At 33.6% G+C, this 18,589-nt stretch overlaps 2 protein-coding genes and 1 non-coding gene across 4 annotated transcripts; 1 reads left to right on the top strand and 2 right to left on the bottom strand.

The window, feature by feature from the left end:
- Window positions 1–7,711: 7,711 nt before the first annotated feature.
- LOC145579360 (uncharacterized) lies at window positions 7,712–11,293 on the top strand. The gene is made up of 8 exons (XM_081636599.1): window positions 7,712–7,907; window positions 8,005–8,096; window positions 8,422–8,488; window positions 8,627–8,657; window positions 8,738–8,878; window positions 10,590–10,615; window positions 10,714–10,787; window positions 10,903–11,293. The coding sequence occupies exons 1-8, from the start codon at window positions 7,716–7,718 to the stop codon at window positions 10,928–10,930; spliced, it is 651 nt and encodes a 216-aa protein (XP_081492725.1). The 5' UTR covers window positions 7,712–7,715; the 3' UTR covers window positions 10,931–11,293.
- A 657-nt stretch (window positions 11,294–11,950) lies between these two features.
- Window positions 11,951–17,972, bottom strand: LOC145579359 (negative regulator of systemic acquired resistance SNI1-like). 2 transcript variants are annotated; one of them, XM_081636598.1, is made up of 16 exons: window positions 17,550–17,972; window positions 17,400–17,466; window positions 17,213–17,306; window positions 17,042–17,125; window positions 16,857–16,946; window positions 16,074–16,139; window positions 15,828–15,915; window positions 15,682–15,731; window positions 15,341–15,553; window positions 15,176–15,246; window positions 14,682–14,751; window positions 14,331–14,396; window positions 13,483–13,635; window positions 13,065–13,198; window positions 12,363–12,484; window positions 11,951–12,265 (listed from the first exon to the last, which is right to left on the bottom strand). In XM_081636598.1, the coding sequence occupies exons 1-15, from the start codon at window positions 17,659–17,661 to the stop codon at window positions 12,412–12,414; spliced, it is 1,431 nt and encodes a 476-aa protein (XP_081492724.1). In that variant the 5' UTR covers window positions 17,662–17,972; the 3' UTR covers window positions 11,951–12,265; window positions 12,363–12,411. The 2 variants fall into 2 exon arrangements, with proteins under 2 accessions (XP_081492724.1, XP_081492722.1); XM_081636596.1 differs by lacking the exon at window positions 11,951–12,265 and having other exon boundaries at window positions 12,330–12,484.
- On the bottom strand, window positions 17,863–17,935 carry TRNAE-CUC (transfer RNA glutamic acid (anticodon CUC)). Its single transcript has one exon. It is a non-coding gene; the product is annotated as a tRNA-Glu (tRNA).
- Window positions 17,973–18,589: the final 617 nt, after the last annotated feature.

The raw sequence follows: 18,589 nt of genomic DNA, 5'->3' as shown, positions 1-18,589 counted from the left end.
ATTGTTGAATACTGAAAAAAAAAGTCTAAAGATAATTGAAGGCTAGGCGTGACTTAAAACATCTAAAAATAAGGAAGAAATTATGGCCTCAAAAACGTGGGTCTGGAAAGTGGTTTTTTCCCCCAGCTTGTTTTCATCTGAGCAGAAAGGAAGAAGCACTTTCTTAAAGTGTTAAAGAAGGTAAAATTTCCTGATGGGTATGCATCTAACATAGCTCGTTGTATTCAGAAGAACCACACATTAAGTGGACTTAAAAGTCATGATTGCTATGTACTTATGCAATGTCTTCTTCCAGTTGCTTTGAGAGGAAATATCGATGACAAAGTAGCTTTGGTTTTGATTGAATTGTGTAGTATATTTGGGGTATTATATGGGAAGTCTCTTATTGTTAGTGAGCTGGACATACTTGAGTTAAAGGTGACAAAAATTCTTTGCTCTTTAGAGAAGATATTTCCACCTTCATTTTTCACTATCATGGTGCATTTGGTCATGCATCTTGTACATGAAGCCAAAGTTGCTAGGCTGATGCATTATCGATGGATGTACCCAATTGAAAGGTAATTGTTGTTATTATTTTTAGAAACCTTCTTGTTTCTAGTATACATAATTGTGAAATACATATTATTAATTGTTTTTACTTTTTGTTAGGTACTTGAAAACATTAGTCATATGTACGAAACAAAGCTCGGCCTGAGGGTTCAATTGCGGAAGCATATCTTGCCGATGAATATCTTATCTTTTGTTCAAGGTACTTGAAAGGAGTCGAGGAAACAAATCATAAGAATAACAATGCTGATGGAGAACCTCTAGCTGCTAATGAAATATGGTCGAGCATATTTCATGTTGAAGGAAAGCCGTATGGGAGCGTTCAAGGATTCAAACTAGAGGAAAATATGTGGAAACAAGTACATCGTTATGTACTTTTCAATTGAGAAGATTCAAATCTTGATTCTTTAAAGAAGTAAGTTAAATAGCAAACTAATAATTTGACTATTGAATATTTAGATATCTAATCATATTCAGACTATGCAAGGATCACATTGCTCACATTAACAGAATAACTTGAAGGAGACGGGCATCTCAACTTGAAAAAGAGCAAATGCATAGTAAAGAATTTGGTGACTAGTTACTAGCTTATGTATTCATATTAATTTTTGATATTTTTCCTCAAAAAAAAAAAAATTGATATATATATAGTAAGATATTAATATATTAATTTCTATATATTAAAGTTATTAATTATTTTTCTTATTGAATTCTAAACAGGTTAATAACTCAGAAAATGCTACAGAAGGGCAAATCACAAGTCTTATCCAATCACTTGCATGAGGTCCCAATCCAATTGTAAGGAAATTTCATGCTTTTGATGTGAATAATGGATATCGATTTAGAACCAAAGAGTATGAGAAGGACATGAATACTCAAAATAGTGGAGTTATGGTTGTTGCAAAGACACAAAACTATGCAAGTTCTAGTGACATAAGACCTTTACTAGGAGATGTTGTTTATTATGGTCGTGTTACCGATATTATTGAGCTAGATTATTATGGAGATTTCAAGGTTGTATTGTTTAGGTGTGTTTGGGTGGATGTTGTTCAAGGGAAAGGAGTAAAGCAAGATAAATTGGGTTGCACACTGGTTAAGTTTCAGCATCTAATACATACTGGTTATAAATTAAATGATGAACCATTTGTGTTCCCGTCCCAAGTTCAGCAAGTCATATATATTCAGGATCACATGGAATTCAAGTGGTGTGTTCCAACACCTATAAAACCTAGGGATATCTATAATGTAGGAGATGATGGTTTCCAAGACAATAATGTTGTTTTATGGGAAATGAAACTCGAATGATGGTGTTACATGAAGATATATCTACAGAAATTGATGACCTTCCATCTTTTAAAGGGACTTGTGTAGATGATGACCACATAGAAGACAATGAAGAAGAAGATGGAGATTTGAATGGATGATTTTCCTCCCGTATGTTAAATTTGTCATTTGTGTATTGTATAATGACATAATTTAGTTGCTGCAATGTGTATTTGTTGATGTTCTTCATGTGATGTATGCTTTTCAATGTTTTGCATTATCCAAAAATGATATTTATGTATAAGTATTTTTATTTAGCTTTTAATACCAAGTTAACTTCTATATAAGTTCAATGTTGTGAGTATCTTACAGATTTTAATGGGAAGACAAAAGAAGCCTTGAACTATAACTCTTTAATCTCATGCAGATGCAGAAACTCAAGCAGCTTATGATGAAAAGATGAACACTCCATTGACAAATAGTGGTCCTTCAATAAGAATGGAAGATCAAATGGGAAATGAGACTTTAGAGAGTGAGAATGATGAAGGTAAGTTCTGTTTTAGTAATGTTTAATTTGTTCTCATTTAAAATAATGACCGTGCAAATTAATTGAACTTAACTATTGTCTTTGTTTATAGAATCTAGAACCCATTCCCAGAAACGCAGAGGACCTGTCTTTGTTTACAGAATCTAGAACCCATTCTCAGAAACGCAGAGGACCTGTCTTTGTTTACAGAATCTAGAACCCATTCTCAGAAACGCAGAGGACCTACTTTAATGATACATATTTGGAATCAACCTAAGGAAAAAAGAATAATTCTCCGGTGGAATAAGTGTTGACAGCCAATTGGTGATGAACGTTCTGATCTTGCTCACTTTATTGACACTGTAGTAAGAAATCCTCAATTATGTCCCCTGGCATATTATGATTGGAGACTAGTTCCAGAAGAAGAAGAAGAAGAAGAAAAAAAGAAAAAGAAAAAGAAAGAAAGAAAGAAAGAAAGAAAGAACTGAAGCACTTAATATTGTGAAGGTAATGGTGGTCTTCGTCAATATTATTTGATTACTTTGATGTTTTGCAAAGCGTACGATATGTTAATGCCCCAATTTTGAATGATGTTTCTTTTATGAGCAATATTTTGATTATATTTTTTTACCTGGATTTTCTTTTCAAATAAAATTCAAAGTTCATCATACCTCACCCTTTAGCTAAAATGTATGTGAAACAATCAATGGGAAAGAAGTGGATCAATTTCAAAGGAGAACTCAAACTTGATCACTATGAACCACATCTAGGAAACATTACAAATATCTAAAAGCTAAGCCTGATTTTGTGCCTGAAGACCAATGGCTTTAGTTAGTAACATATTGGAATTCTCCTAAAGGAAAGGTAAAAAAAATAAAAATAAAAATGTGTTTTACAAGTTCTGTCTAGTTCATAAGTTGTATATATTTCCTGTCCATCATGTGATATTCTGAATTCATGTATATATAGAAACGTTCTGAGAAAAAGTGAAAGAGTCGTGAGCTGCAAGTCATGGCACATACTGGTGGATAAAAAAGCTTTGCGTGTAATACTGAGGAAAAGGTATATCTTTGTAATTCTAATGTCATTACTAGTATATAATTATATATTAACTTGGGGTGTATATAAACAAACTAATATATGAGGTTAAATGTTCAGTTAAGACATATGACACATTTTATAGATTCTTGACTTTTTGAATTAGACTTTTAGAGAGGATCATTGTTTGGGCATGGGTATTTGTGTGATGCTTGTTTATATAATTGTCATTTGTGTTGATCATATCATATTAATTATAAATTTTAAATTTGTTTTGGCAAGACTATTGATGAGGTTATACCATCTAGAGCTATGGTATTCTTGGATACTCATAAGGAACGTAAGATTGTACCAACACCAGTGGATGAGAAATCAAAACAAGCTGTGGTAAGCATGCACTATTTTAAATATTTTAAATCTAGAATTAGTATCAAGCTACAATAATTTCCAATTTTGACTCCTAAAACTGCATTTATAATTGTGTAAATTACAACCTAAGATGATTGTGAGTATTTACATCTTTAATGTTCAATAGGAAATGATAAATGAAAAGTTAAATGAGCCCCCAAATGGTGTTGAGGAAACAAATGGAAAGGTTGCATGGGAGGGTGACATATACTCACAAGTGATGAATGTAGTTGTAGGCCCTGAAAAAAAAAAAAAAAAAAAAAAAAAAAAAAAAGGCCAAGTTCGTGGTCTCGGTAGATGTCCAAAAACCTTAGCTTACATTTCATCTAATCAAGATAGGGAACAACTTGAGGATGATCATGACATGTGAAGAAAAAATTCAGTTTTTGGAGTGCAAACTCAAGAGGGTGCAAGAAAAGTTTGAACAGTCACAAAAGAACAATGCTGAATCTCAAGCTCAAATGAAAGAAGAACTTAAAATGTTAAAAGCATTATTGCTAGGTAGAAGAGTTCTCGATGAGAATACTATGTGATCAGGTATATGTTAGATATAATTATCTATATTTTATGCTTCGTATTAACAATTTATATGGTCAGCTTTTTTCAGTTTCCCTTTTCTAAATTAGTTTTTACCCTGTTTGGTTGTAGCATAATAATGAATAATTCTTTATATTAAATGTAGCCGTATATATTCTTTATTGTGTAGTTAAATTTGTGATACGGCACAAATTTATTATGGAATTGTGAAATATCTTCTAATAAAATGAGTTTGCTAATAAAATGAAAACTTAGGTTATTTGTGATTTTTCTTGAAATTTTCCAGATCATTGCGTGAAATAGGTGTCTGCTTTGTTCAAAAAAATAAGTTGATTGATAAAGAAGAATCTGGTGATTTTTCTAAATTAGATTCGATTTTCCACTTTATGTGTTTCAAGTGTTTCATCTAACTATTGTTGTCTTCCCTGTTTAGATACAAAGAATTGCTTAGTAAAGTTTTATCCCTTATTAATCATTTCTTATTATTAAAATAACATCAATTATCCTTAGCAATTGATAATAATTCTTTTTAATTTTTTTTATTGATTTTTGTTTAGAATTATAAAAGATAAATAGGAAAGAGTATTTATGCTTCCAGTAAAAAAAACAAAGCAAAAGCACATAACCATCCTGCACTTGTTCATTTACAGATTTTTGCAGCAGATATTCTGAAAGTCATGATATTAGTTGCTGTTACCATAAGTTTTTATGTAGAGTACATCAATTAGGGGTAGTAGTCTAAAATGTCCTTTGGAACAATTATTACTAGCTTAATCATCACATTGCAAAAACATTATGCTGGAATCTTAGAAAATATTCACAATCCCTTTGTATTTTTTTACCATTACATTTTTATTAATAAAATATAATCTATTTGTTGCTATTCAGGTAATTTTGATTAAGTGGCCTGGGTTAGATTTCTCTACTAGTTGTAATGGTTTAATGGCATTATTTTGAGACTTCGTTGCTTTTTGGAAGTTACTAAGAGCACAATTAGAGCTAGAGGTACATACTAACATCATGTGTAATTGTGTTTATAATTAATGTGTACTTGACGATCAACAGTATGAAAAAATGTAATTTAAGTGTTATTTAGGATATTTTGGATGAAGATGTAAATATTAAATATAAGAAAAATTAGAAAATATAATCCCAACTTTCGTCAATTTTGGTAGAATAATCCCAACTTTAGATTATTCTGAATAATCCGAACTTTGGAGGGTCTTTTTTTTCTTCAATCCCAAACCGGTCAACAAAAGTCAATGACCAGTTGTAATAAGTTATGTGCCACATGTCAAGCTGCAATTGGTCCAAAAAAAAACCCTTAATCCCCTACCTGCCACCGTAACCCCCACCACCTGCCACCGCCAGCTGCGCCAACCCCTCCCTTTCCCTGCCCAAACAGTGCGCTGCTTTCCCCTCAAACCCTCTGTGCCAGTGTTTCGAGTGGTGGTGGTGGCTGGTAAAGGAGTTTCGAGTGGTGGCATCGGCGGAAAAGGAGGGGAGGAAGGTGGGTCGCATCACCGGCGTCAGGGGAGGGGAGAAACTGGCGTTGGTGGATGGGGGGAAACCGGCGCAGGGGAGGGGGAGTAGCAGCAGCCGCCGAAGATAAGGATGTGGGTGGCCGGATTTGGGGTTTGGCTGCTTTTTTTATTATTATTTTGTTTGTTTTTTATATTTTTTTGTTTTGATATTTTTTTTAATCAATTAACGCGTGACACGTGTCACTTTTTAAAAAAAAAACAAGAAACCTATTCAATCGGTAACCGGTATTTGGGATTGAAGAAAAAGAAGACCCCCCAAAGTTTGGATTATTCCGGAATAAATGAAAGTTGGGATTATTCTACCAAAATTGATTAAAGTAGGGATTATTTTTTCTAATTTTTCCTTAAATATATTCAAGTATTTTGAAAATGTTGTCCATTTCTATATAGTTATATCTGAGAAGAAAAATAAAAAAAAAATAACAATTTATTTGTAAATGTACGTAAGGAAATTCATTGGTATATCAAAAAGATCATGGCTATGGGCCCATATAAAATAAGGCTTCTTCCGGCATTTATTTGACCTTTTAGCGGAATAGAAATAAAATCTCGTCAAACGTTTTCCCGACACTGGATCTAGCAGGATTTCATTAAATGCCGCTAAATGTTTTAACGGCATTTATAAATGCCGCTGAAGCACTAATTCAATGTCGCTAAAACTCGCGTCCGTTGTAATGAATTGGTTGATTTTTCTGACCTGGGGTGAGGGGATTACTTTTTAACCTAGATTTTGCTTTAGTAAGAGATTTCAATTTGACCTCATCTCCATTCCTCTACATAATTTCCAACCTCTGATTCCTCTAGCTAAAGGTTGCTTTTAACTCTATTCTATTTTAAAGATGGTTGTGCATATATATGGTGGTTCACCTATGGCCATCTATCTGAGAGGTTAGGGTTAGGCTTTTTTTTTTTGAGGAAAGATAGTAACTCGTATTATTAAATTATATCCAATTCTGCTAAAGTTGTAAGGCTTTGGGGAAAGGAACCCAAAATAACGTTCTCCATTATATTCGATATCCCATCTCGCGGCAAGATGAGCGACCGTATTACAATTACGCTTAACATGGGAAAAAAAATTTTTTTTTTTTTTTTGACGGGAACATGGGAAAAATTACAGGCATCAAACTAGACTATCTTTCCTAATATCATCAAAGATAATGCTAATAGAAGCTCCGCTGTCATCCACCATACTCACAGCTTGAACAACATTTATGGCATCTGATTCCACCCGACCCACACATGATTATAGCCCAATCTTCGCACTAGTTGGAGAGCATATCAGACGACCAACGCTTCAGCACATTTAGGAGAAGAGGCGTGAGTTTTTCTAGTAGCCACAACAAGAAGAGAGCCCTTGTCATCTCTTAGTACCACACCAAGCCCCACCATACATCCACCTGGGGAATGAGAGCATCTGTGTTTGCTTTCACCAAGGGTTAGGCACGGATTGAGCCATGTATGCTTATGTGTTATGCCAACGAGCATATAGGCCTATGTGTTTATGCCAACGAGCCTCATGCATGCTCAAACAAATCGTGCTTAGAACAGGCTAAAAACTAATATCATTGGGCTCGTGTCATTAGAACCCTTTGAAATAGTTCTTATAAAATTGGCAAGTCGTTTAAAAATATGCGGGTTGACACGATGTCAAATTTTGATATCAACGTTCATGCACAATCAACCCATCAACTTTCCCTTGTCGTGGGGCGAGCTTGTGACAAGCTCATTTTGGTTCGGATCTTTTCGGTTCCAACCCGGCCCTTGTCTGGCCCTACATAAAGCCCATTGCTTTGAAAAAAAAAAGCTTGATCTTTAACCTTTATTCCTTTAACAATCAACCAACCAAAAATCCCATGGCAATGACATTATTATCATCTCACTCTCCCCAATATCTCTCTTCATCCCTCTTAAATCCTCTTCTTCTTGTAAAAAATTACTCTTACAATAACAAGCAACTCCAAATTCAACGAAATCCCAGAACTTCCTTCTTCATTACCAGAGCAATGAGAGCTGTTGTTCAGCGCGTCACCTCTGCCAGCGTTGAGGTTTGTCCACTCATTTTCTCTCTCCTCATTCTGTTTTTCTGCTGATTTTTCATTTTTTGACGCTTTTAATTTTCATATTTTTGTGGGTTTTGTGCAGGTTGATGGCAGCATTGTGTCCCAGATTGGCCCTGGCCTTCTTGTCCTCATCGGCGTTCACAACTCCGATTCCGATTCCGACTCCAATTACATGTACATGTTTCAATACATTGACATATTTCATTTTTTGCAGAAATTTGAATTTGTTTTACTGTATTCCATTATACACCCGGGTTTACCTAGAGTACGTTATGTACACCCAAGGCTATTTTAATTTAAATGGATGTAGACTTGGGTGTACAAAATTCGGGTGTGTAATGGACACTAACTCGATTTGATTGTATTTGATGGAGTAGAATTTTAATCTAGGATTAGTTAATCAGTCAATGTGTATTTGTCATGATTTTATAGTGAATGAATATGATGAGTTTATGATATTGTTTTTGGGAGATGAATCTAAGAAATGAAATTTTAACAGATGCAGGAAGGTGTTAAATATGAGATTATTCCCAAATGAAAATACAGGTAAAGCTTGGGATCAAAGTGTAAGACCCACTATCCTCTACATTTATATGTATGTATCAAGTTTTGTTTTGTTTTTAGTTTTTGAAAAATCTTTTTACTTTTGATTTCTTTTTGGAAGGTATTTATAGTTTGTTGATTGTTTTGGTGTGATATTTCAGGTTATGCAGAAAAATTATGAGGTTTTATTAGGTAAGATAGAAGTTTTTTGTTCGAATTTTGAGATTTTGTTTTGTGTTGGAAAACTGAAGTTGTTTTTGTGAATTTGTCAGTGAGTCAATTTACACTCTATGGAACATTGAAGGGTAACAAGCCAGATTTTCATGTGGCTATGCCTCCACAAAGAGCAAAACCATTCTACGAATCTGTGGTGGAGAATTTTCGCAAGAGTTACAACCCTGACTCGATCAAAGGTAGCTTCTTTTTATCCTCTGAGAAATGTGAAACACTTGCTCTTAATGTGATTACCTTATCTGCACTCCATAAGTACAACTTGGTAAAGAACACAGATAGAGTCTTCTAATTTTCGCCTGTTTGAGTGTTTGCCATATCGAAATTTGAATTATGCTGTTATTTATCATTGTTGTGAACTATTTGATAACTTTTATGGTATGTTAACTGAAGGTATTCTACTGATCTACTCTCTAAGTAACACAATTTCTTTTCTTAAATATATTTTACGATAGTTTAAAAAAGGGGGAACGCAAATATAAGTGTACATTTGAAAGAAAAAAAGTATCCTAATGTTTGCATTATACAATTACATTCCCAAACTTGTAGTTTCAGGAGTTTCAGGAAGTATGTTTACCAACTTTTACAATATGTGACTTGAAGGGTTATCAAGTTACCTCTTTTTTAGTTTCAGAACAGGAATTTTGTTAGACTATTTAAGATTCTTTCTGCCTCATTGCTTAAGTGATTTCCATAAAGAAAGTTTCATGCAAAGTTTGAATTGCTTCTAGTGGAGCACTGTAGCTCGGGAAATTAGGAAAGAATTAGTGGTTTAACTTTGACATGATTTGTGTTCTTAATTTCTTATATACAAAGTATACATTTGGAGTATGGTTGCTCTTTATCTCTGAGTCTGACACATTGTATGTACCAATTTGCCACCTTGGGCTATATGTTTGCTTTCTAGAAAAGAGTGTTCTTAGAGTGTACTTTAACTTGCATTGGAAAAGGTGAAGTTACATGTACCCTATAATAACTATGATCTTGAACCAGATAAAACTGAGATATGATCAGATATTTAGATATGTTATATTAGTATATTGCATAGTTATCATTTCACCTGTAGATTTTTTCTTTGTGAAGATGAGCAGTGGCCTGCTGGCCTTATGTTCTCAGCATCACATAATCTCCATAATAATTGTGCTGGCCTTAATAATTGTGGTAATGAGAATGAATTATAGTGTAAATTAGCATAAAAACAACCCATAATCTCCATAGGAACACAATCTAATCCCCCCAAGCATGTGTTTTCTTCATGTTTTTCCATTACCATCCATTACCACTTGCAAGATGGTACTAGATGGAAAAAGAAATTTATGAAGAAAAAGAGAAAAATTTGGGGTGATCTTTAATGGTCATGGGAATGAACATTGATTTTCTTTTTAAATATACATATAGATTCATTCTCATTACCATTGTTTATGACCAGTTACCAAACGAGTCATTAGTGCCTTGGTAATTTTTTTGGGTTCAGTAATGACAAGAGTTTAAGTATAGGGAAAAATTTATAGCTCATTAAGAAACTTACATTGTGAAAACATCTCTAATTTATCTCTTCCTTTGCAAGACTAAAATTATATCCAAGATTCTCCACGAGTTGCCCTCTACATGTAGCTTCGAAATATGCATACCAAATTTTCTCAAGGTCTTATTTCACGACCTTTAATCCCTTGAATTTTTTGAGATAGCTTTGGTATGGTAAATCTGAACCTAATCTTGATGGCTAATGGCTATAGACCTAGAATGAATTTTGATCATGTAAAAGAAAAGTATCAAACTGATCTTGATCATAAGAATGGATTTGTTTGCTAGGGTTTGACAGGCTCATTCGATGGTTGATAGTATGGTAATATGTAATATCTCACTTGCTCTGTTTCATTTACATTACTGCAGATGGCATCTTTGGAGCAATGATGAAGGTAATACTTCTTACTTTGTATTTTGTATATAGTTTGTTATATCTGTGTTTCTGTTGCATACTTCTTCGAAAATTTATCCTTTCCTGCTTGATGTTTAGGTCAATCTGGTTAATGATGGACCAGTAACATTACAACTGGAATCACCACAGACATCTAAGTTAGGCACATCTAAGTAAGGCTTTCCAGTTACTTTAAGTTTATTTATACCATACTGTATCAGTATCTGGGGCTACTATTACATTATTATGTTATGCTGACAAGCTAGCAATGTCATGTAATCATGTTAGGAGTAACAATGACGCGGAAGAACCATAACTCCATTGACCATGGTTATTGGATCAGAAGCTGAACCTGTGTTTTTGAGTGTACCATAAAATTTCTGGAACTGGGAACATAATTTGGTGGAAGACTTGTATTCTTGAAGCTAATGCAGAAGTTGCAAGGCTTGCACTTAAACAGTTTTCAAAGTAGTTTGTTTTACTCGGTACGGGAGAATGATATTGTTGCAACTTAGGAAAATTTAGAGGAAGTAGAGATTGTTACTTGTACTGAATTTCTCCGATTATTGCTCGACTATTCTTTGTGCATTCAGGCACAAGCCATAGGTTGAACGAAAGAAGACCTTATTGCAAATTGCAATAAAAAAAAGGATACACAAGTTCAAGGACTTTTTTACTAGCTTTAATTGCCAGCTATTTTGTATGACCACAATTTTTTATTTTCCCTGAAACCTGCAATGATTATTGACAATTCTTCCTTGATTTATATAAATTGTTACTCCTTCTGTCTCATCATACATGACATAGTCAAATATTGCACACATGTCAATACACTAGTTTGACTTTATTTTTTTTTCATATATAATTATACTCCGTATATCATGAAACTTTATATTAAAACCTATCTAACGACATATTTTATTATTTTATGATAAAATATATTTTTATTATGTTAGTAATAAATTATGGTCAAACCTAACGCATAAATTGTAAAAAAAAGTCTAACGTCTCATATATTGTGGGACGGAGGAAATACAAGAACAAAATTATGCAAATTATATTTTTTTTTTTTTCTGATACGAGCTAAGATGCTACTACAGAATTCTGATGTGCAGCATTTGAGATCATAGTAACAAGTTGTACACTTCGTGCAGTCTTTCTTTCTGCCCAAAATCTCATAATTGGGAAAAGATAATTAGTTTTTGAACTTTTCTAGATTAAAAAGTTTCTGATTTTTTTTTCATACTCTTAATCACTGAACTTTCTTTTCCTGTTATAAAACACCAGAGCCAAAGCAATTCTATACATAAAAATTCTAATTGGTAGATGCCACAAGAAGAAACAATAACTGACCATTAGATATCTCAGCTAAAAACAAGGGAAACCAATGGGTAGTCAAGTTCATTATATACAGTAGCATCATCTACTACGAAAATGTCCGCACATTAAGTGCTACCTAGCTGCAGTCCAGGAATGAAAACTCTTTACAAGCACCTTCCTAAGCTAGCTGATTCGCCATAGGATAGCTAAAATGCTGCAACTTCCAAAATCTAGTTGACATAATCTACATAGAGTGTCACTCTTGGGGACGGAAGCGCAAGTGTTGATTAACTTCATAATCATTCCTTGCATGGCCAGGAGAAAGCATGTTCTACTCAGAACAAAAGAAATGGGCAAACAAACAAGTTATGAGCAGGGAATGCAAGCGTGAGCAAGTTAATGTTTAAAGAGCAGCTGCCTGCAGATACCTTCAAGATTTGTAAAAAAAAGGTGAACTCTGGAAGGATTAGAGAGCTCCTATGACTTAGTAGAAAGTAAACTAGCAGCTGTAAATAGTGCTTCCTTACCAATAGGTAATATTTGCAAGTGCCTAGACATAAATTGTAAAGCATTTCCATGTTAGTTCAAGGTATAGTAACATCATGACAGCTTGGTGAGCAACCATCTACGACTAGCTCTTCAATGGGTGAATACTTCCAAACTCAATTTCTCAAATGAAAAAACAGAAATATTTGAAAGTTGAAAAAGACTTCAAACTCTTGACCAGACTGTAAGGTCTAGGCTATGATAGAGCTAAAATTGTAAAGGCGAAATATTGACCACCTTTCTATCTTTGTTTGTTTCATTATACATCTATATTGATTAATGAACACATAATCAATCAATTAACTTAATCTTTGCTAAGTATACTATCATATAATAGCTAGTTTTAATACTTTAAAATCATTGATTGATCGAATACACTCCTTTACATCTAGTGCCATATCATTTGTCTATTGGCGCATCAAAAGACTCAACTAGACGGTAGTGAGTATTCATGTCAAAAAAGTGCAACAATATTGTTCCATGCTTCAACCTTAAGATCACATATAGTTTATAATTAAGCAAAACCTAAGGTATATTAAAATAGAGAAACATGTACATGGAGAATGTAGACTTCAGAAACTTACTCATCTGTTTCCCTGAGCTTGGTGAAAGCTGAAATGATATTGTTGCAAATGTTTACCAGTGGACTGTGTCTAGCATCATTTTTTGAATCAGATGTTACTTCATGAAGTTGCTCCTTGGGTATTGACATGCAAGCCTACAAAAAATATGTTTAAAGAAAGTAATGGCATGTTATATTATGCTTTCAAGCAAACAAAAGTATATGCAAAATTTATTTGACAGATTTCTAGTCCTTGTTTGGGTAACTACCACCTCATCCCATATAATCCTATTTATCAGTTTATCTTTGGCCAAATATTAATCTAAAAGTACCTTCTTCAATAACTAAAAACAAAAACAAAACAGATATCCAAACAGTTCAACAAAGATAATATGCCTCCATAAAGGATTGGTGGAAGACAGTATAATGACTATAATCACCTGCAGAGCATGAGCTAACATCACTTGAACTGCCTCAGCACCAACTTTCTTAACAATGGCTTTTGTACTGGCGCTATACAAGAAGCAGTTAAAGAATCCAATAACTGCCGTATCATCTTGTGAGTCATCTAACTTCCTCTTGCGAGTAGATGGCTGCAAACCACAGTAAAAACCAATATGTAACAAATTAAAGAGGATAAAACACTAAATGATTTTAGAATCTTTATAACTAAAAACATTTGTCAATGCCAATTACAGCCATGCGTAACCAAATGAAAGGTGGAAAGGATTAAATTCATTGAGCAATAAAGAAAATATTGGTTCAAAGTTGGATACAATGTCTTCACCACCACATGGAAGAAGGTGAAAAAGGATTAGATTCATTGAGCGTTAAGGAGCATTTTGGTCCAACATTGAATGGAATTCTTACACCACCACATGGAAGACCCTTGATAATGTTAATGCAGCTAATTATAACACGGGAAACAAGGAAAAAGTGGCTCAGGTAATTCAGAAAAGACATTAAGTCAAGTATGAAGAGACAATGACGTGTGGAAGCAAGAAGAAACACTCCATGATAGGGACTACTTATACCAATCAGGGGCGTGCTCAAACTTACAAAGAGTCCCAGGCATACAAGGTAAAAAAAAAAAAAATAATAATAATAATAACTGTTAACTGGAAGTCTTTACGAAGATACATTACTATGCACTTTAAATGCTACCAGCATTTTAATTCAGAATTGAGTACTTAGATAAACATATATAATCAAGTATACTGTTGACAAACTAATAGAAAACTTGAGATTATTTTTGCAGCTTGATGCACAAGTCAGATATAGAGCTTACTTTGACATTATACTTATGAATGTATTGTGAAACTATTTCCAGCTTCAATCTAGGATCATCAAAGGCCTGCGGAAGTTTGCAGAACACACAACGATGTCAGACATTACAAACATGGAAAGCTCATCTCCATCATATCTTCATGATGATTTCCTAAACAAAATGGCATGAATAAATCAACTGCACATCTAAACATGAAATGAAAAAACAAAAAAAAAAATGTCATAAAACATTAAACCACCATTTCAAAATAATTCTAAGAGCAAAAACCTAAAATCGAAATATGAGCAATCTGCAGGAGCAGCACCACTGAGTTCAATTGGGAGTAAGAATTTGTACTTCTAGAAACTATACCTGAAGAAATGGAGAAAGCAGGTCTTTGTCATAAAAGAGTTCATCCATTATCAACTCAACCATAGGGGTTCTGCAATCATGCCAGAACATAACTAAGGTTTTAATTTTTATAAAAAATAATACCAGACAGACACCAGAGAATGCAGAGCAAAGGCATGTTAGAAGAAACCAATCGTGCACAAACTACATTCATAGGTTATTCGGTATTGTTTTAATAAAGGAAACGGAAAGAAGGGAAGCAAAAAGAAGGGAAAAGATAGCAAAAGTAAATTAAAAGGAAAATCAACAGTTTAGAATTTTCTTTTTTCAATCACTTCCTTTCTTTTCCTATAAATCTCATATGAATTCTAGAACCAAACATACAGTATTGTTGATGACTTGGGATATGCCTTACTGCAGCAATTGACTTGATACTGGGAACAAATAATGAGCAATACGACAAAGGAACAAATAATGAGCAATACGACAACATTTCATAATAGGATAGGGGATACCTTACACCATCTGCTCTTGTAGTGAGGCTTTGCGCATCTGCTTTCTTCTTTGACAAATCAAGATTTATCATCTGGAAGCAACAACGATCACAGTTTATAAGGGTTGAAATAAAGTTGTCGTGTAACATCTCTCTCATATAATGATGTTACGGCGTATAAGCATACCATTTTAAGAAGTTTCTCTACAGCTTTAAGAGTACTCTTCTCTACCTCTGGTAAAGAAAGAGCTAAAGCTGAATCATTATTGTTATGCATATCATCTGAAGAGCTTTTAGTAGTTCCAGAATTACTGTTTGTTGGAGTCCGAGCAAGGAACAAATTACATAGAACAAAGAAGGTATCCTTTGCCACGTCTTTGTAATTAATTCGCCTTGACCCCTGTCACAAAATCCACTATGAGTGTCCCTTGTGCAAAATGGTTGTTCAAACTAGAGATTAGTTCAGTGGATGAAAAACGGATTCTTTGCTAGCAAAAAAACCATCGTCTTTAAATCAAAAAAACATACCAGAAACTTGTTAAGCAAAGAGTCTTTAAGAGAAATCCAATTCGAGTTCTCTGAGACGAAAAATTAAAACTAGTCAATACACCAAAGAAAAGAAAAAAAAAACTACATACTTTGAAAAGCAAGTAACGTATACAGTTTCGAATTACCTAGAAAGTCATGGTGACGAGGTAAAAAGTCTGCCTCAAAAATAAAGATTAGGTATTGAAACAAATACATCTTCGCCAGGAGCTCTAACTGTACCATAAAATTTATTTATAAAAAAAATATAATGATATTAATAAAGGCAAATGAATTCTGTAGCTGCAAATGATATCACTTGGGTCCTGAAATCCAAAATGATTATAATAGCTAGATTACATTGCTTTCTAGCCCTTAGAGTGAGACAGCATTACCTTTGTTTCTGACGATTCTATTCCTTCAGCATCTTCATTGAGACTTTCCAACAGAAGCTTAAATCCCTGATATACCAATCGAAAATGAGATTCAGATAATCTTTATGCTAAATTATTTTGAGGGGCTTATGACTGAGAAGTGAGGAGAACAACTTGGTTGTTGATGAGGATGTGAAAAACCTTAGCTCCGTTGTGTGAAACAAATAATATACGTAGTATAAGGAAAATAGATAATTTCTCAGATGTTAACAAAACCCAAAATTACATGATAAAGTAATTATGAAAGCATAATCTTCTTCCTCCTTTCCCTCCATTCCCCTCAAATCATCAATAAACAACAGTTACAACTTACAAACCAAATTACCATATAGGCATATAAGGCATGGTACAATGCAGAAACTATGACACATATTGTATTCCTAAAAAAAGTATGCGACATCTAAGAAAATACTCCCTACAAGAGAAACAGTTGCCACATCAAACCAACACCATGTGGATTATAATACCATGGTTTTGAAAGACCCAAAATAATAGATAACCATTCAGGCACTCTCCCCTTTGCTCAATTTACATGTGGACATTTTGGCAAGTCCGATTTTAAAGCATTGCGCTTTGAGGGAGGTGACAACTATTCCAAACATTCCATAAACTAATATCCATGACTATGAGACCATGACCATTAGTTTAAAACAGGAGAAAAGTTATCGAGGCAAAGGATAAGAAAATTACTGCCATTTACAATAGGATAAATAAACACACAAAAAATAGGATAATGTAACTCACAGAAGGACTAATAGGTTCTTTAAATCCTTTACTCGCTACATTCCTGTCACTCGAAGCCATGTCAGAGCCAACAGCAAACGGCAACCAAGCCTATAAACACAATATAAAAGTACAAACCACATTTCAAAACCAAAGCACGGAGTACCAAATTTACTCAAAATTGGAAATCAACAACCCCATAATACCTCTTCAAATACAATTAGCTGAGCAGATTTGCTAGAAGGCGCTTCCTTATCATCCTCATTCGATAAATAAACCCGAGGAAAGTGCTGCACATTACATAATAAGAATTCCCATAATTGTATAACTATACACTCACTTAAATAGTTAAATTAATCAAATTTAGCAAGTAATACCTTCTCTAATTCACAAAGAAGCTGATAACTAGCAACTACAAGTTCCAAAGACTTCGCTTCCCTCATTATCTCGAAAATCGCTTCCATCATTTTACTACAATTATTACCAATAATTAAAATTCACACAACAAAATACAAAATCATCAAATATACATAAATTAACACCAAATTTAATCAGAAAAATTACTTGGTAGGAGGAGTTCCATTTTCAGGAACTATTGAAGCAAAACGAACCGCCTCCAGAAAAGCCAAACCTAGGGTTTCAAATCACCAATTTTCGAAATTCAAACAAAATCCAAAAAAAAAATCGAAAAATTTTAAGAAAAAGGAAACTTACGATCATCATGAACATGAGAAGAATCATGCGCGCAAAATGATTCGAGAATAGCCATGGTATTCTCTTCCAATCCTCTGTTAGTAGTAGTTGCTCTTCTTCTGAATTTCTCCATTTTTGGAGCTTCCGAATTTCTCTCTCCTCTTTCGATGAAATTGGGGATGGAAAATTGGAAACCCTAATTTTGTGGAAACTGCAAAATGTAAGCTTCGTTGGGAAGATGGAGTAGTGGGAGTGTTGTTGTTTGGTTGATGTTCCCGCCAATTTTGTAGATAGATAAAAAAAATAAAAAAATAAAAAAAAAAAAAAGGGGGACTTCCGTTGCCGGGACTTGAACCCGGGTCTCTCGGGTGAGAGCCGAGTATCCTGACCAACTAGACTACAACGGATTTGTTGATTATTGTGGATGTGGAAAAGATTGTACTATCTCCGTTAACTGTTACTCGCAATTTTAGGGTATTATATTTGTGAGATGTAAAATATTCTAAAATTACAACTAAAAGTTAACAGAAATAGTATTCAAAATCAGCCCATTTCTAGTGAAGGTATTCTAATGTTAGACTTACGCCCTCTTCTTTTGGACTTATTTTTACAGTTTTCAATTTAATACTCCCTCCATTTTTTTTATTTTTTTTTATTTGTATCACTTGCAAATGCGCAAAATTTTAGGAGAATGAATTAATAATATGAGTGGATGAATAATTTATTATGGTAAAAGTAATATGGGGGTCATAAAAGTGAAAATATGTGAGAGAGTAGTGGGAACCATGAGAGAGAGAAATGATAAATTAATTTGAGTGGATTTTAAAGTAAGAGAGAGAAATAATAAAATATAATGTAAAGTTACTATATATAGAAGTGATGCAAATAAAAAAATAAAATAAAATAAAAAAAAAAAAAAAAAAAAAAAAAGGAGGAAGTACTACCTAAGAGCATAATCTTTATTTTATTTTTTTCAAATGAAAATGTGAAAGTCTTTTATTTTTAAGGAAACTAGATAATAGTGCATTCACTAATCAAGGGACAACTTATCTATTAGTACA

This window comes from Chenopodium album, chromosome 14, assembly GCF_948465745.1.
Source record: "Chenopodium album chromosome 14, dcCheAlbu1.1, whole genome shotgun sequence".
Classification (NCBI taxonomy): domain Eukaryota; kingdom Viridiplantae; phylum Streptophyta; class Magnoliopsida; order Caryophyllales; family Amaranthaceae; genus Chenopodium; species Chenopodium album.
The sequence above is the reverse complement of the archived record's forward strand: the minus strand, read 5'-3'. Positions and strand labels throughout refer to the sequence as shown.

Coding starts and splice junctions, on each gene's coding strand:
- LOC145579359 (XM_081636598.1), bottom strand. CDS start 17,661: ATGGAGAAATTCAGAAGAAGAGCAACTACTACTAACAGAGGATTGGAA. Junction 17,307..17,399: donor AATGGAACTCCTCCTACCAA/GTAATTTTTCTG, acceptor TAATAATTGTAG/TAAAATGATGGAAGCGATTT. Junction 15,916..16,073: donor TAGAATCGTCAGAAACAAAG/GTAATGCTGTCT, acceptor TTTATGGTACAG/TTAGAGCTCCTGGCGAAGAT.
- LOC145579360 (XM_081636599.1), top strand. CDS start 7,716: ATGGCAATGACATTATTATCATCTCACTCTCCCCAATATCTCTCTTCA. Junction 7,908..8,004: donor TCACCTCTGCCAGCGTTGAG/GTTTGTCCACTC, acceptor GGTTTTGTGCAG/GTTGATGGCAGCATTGTGTC. Junction 10,788..10,902: donor TCTAAGTTAGGCACATCTAA/GTAAGGCTTTCC, acceptor TAATCATGTTAG/GAGTAACAATGACGCGGAAG.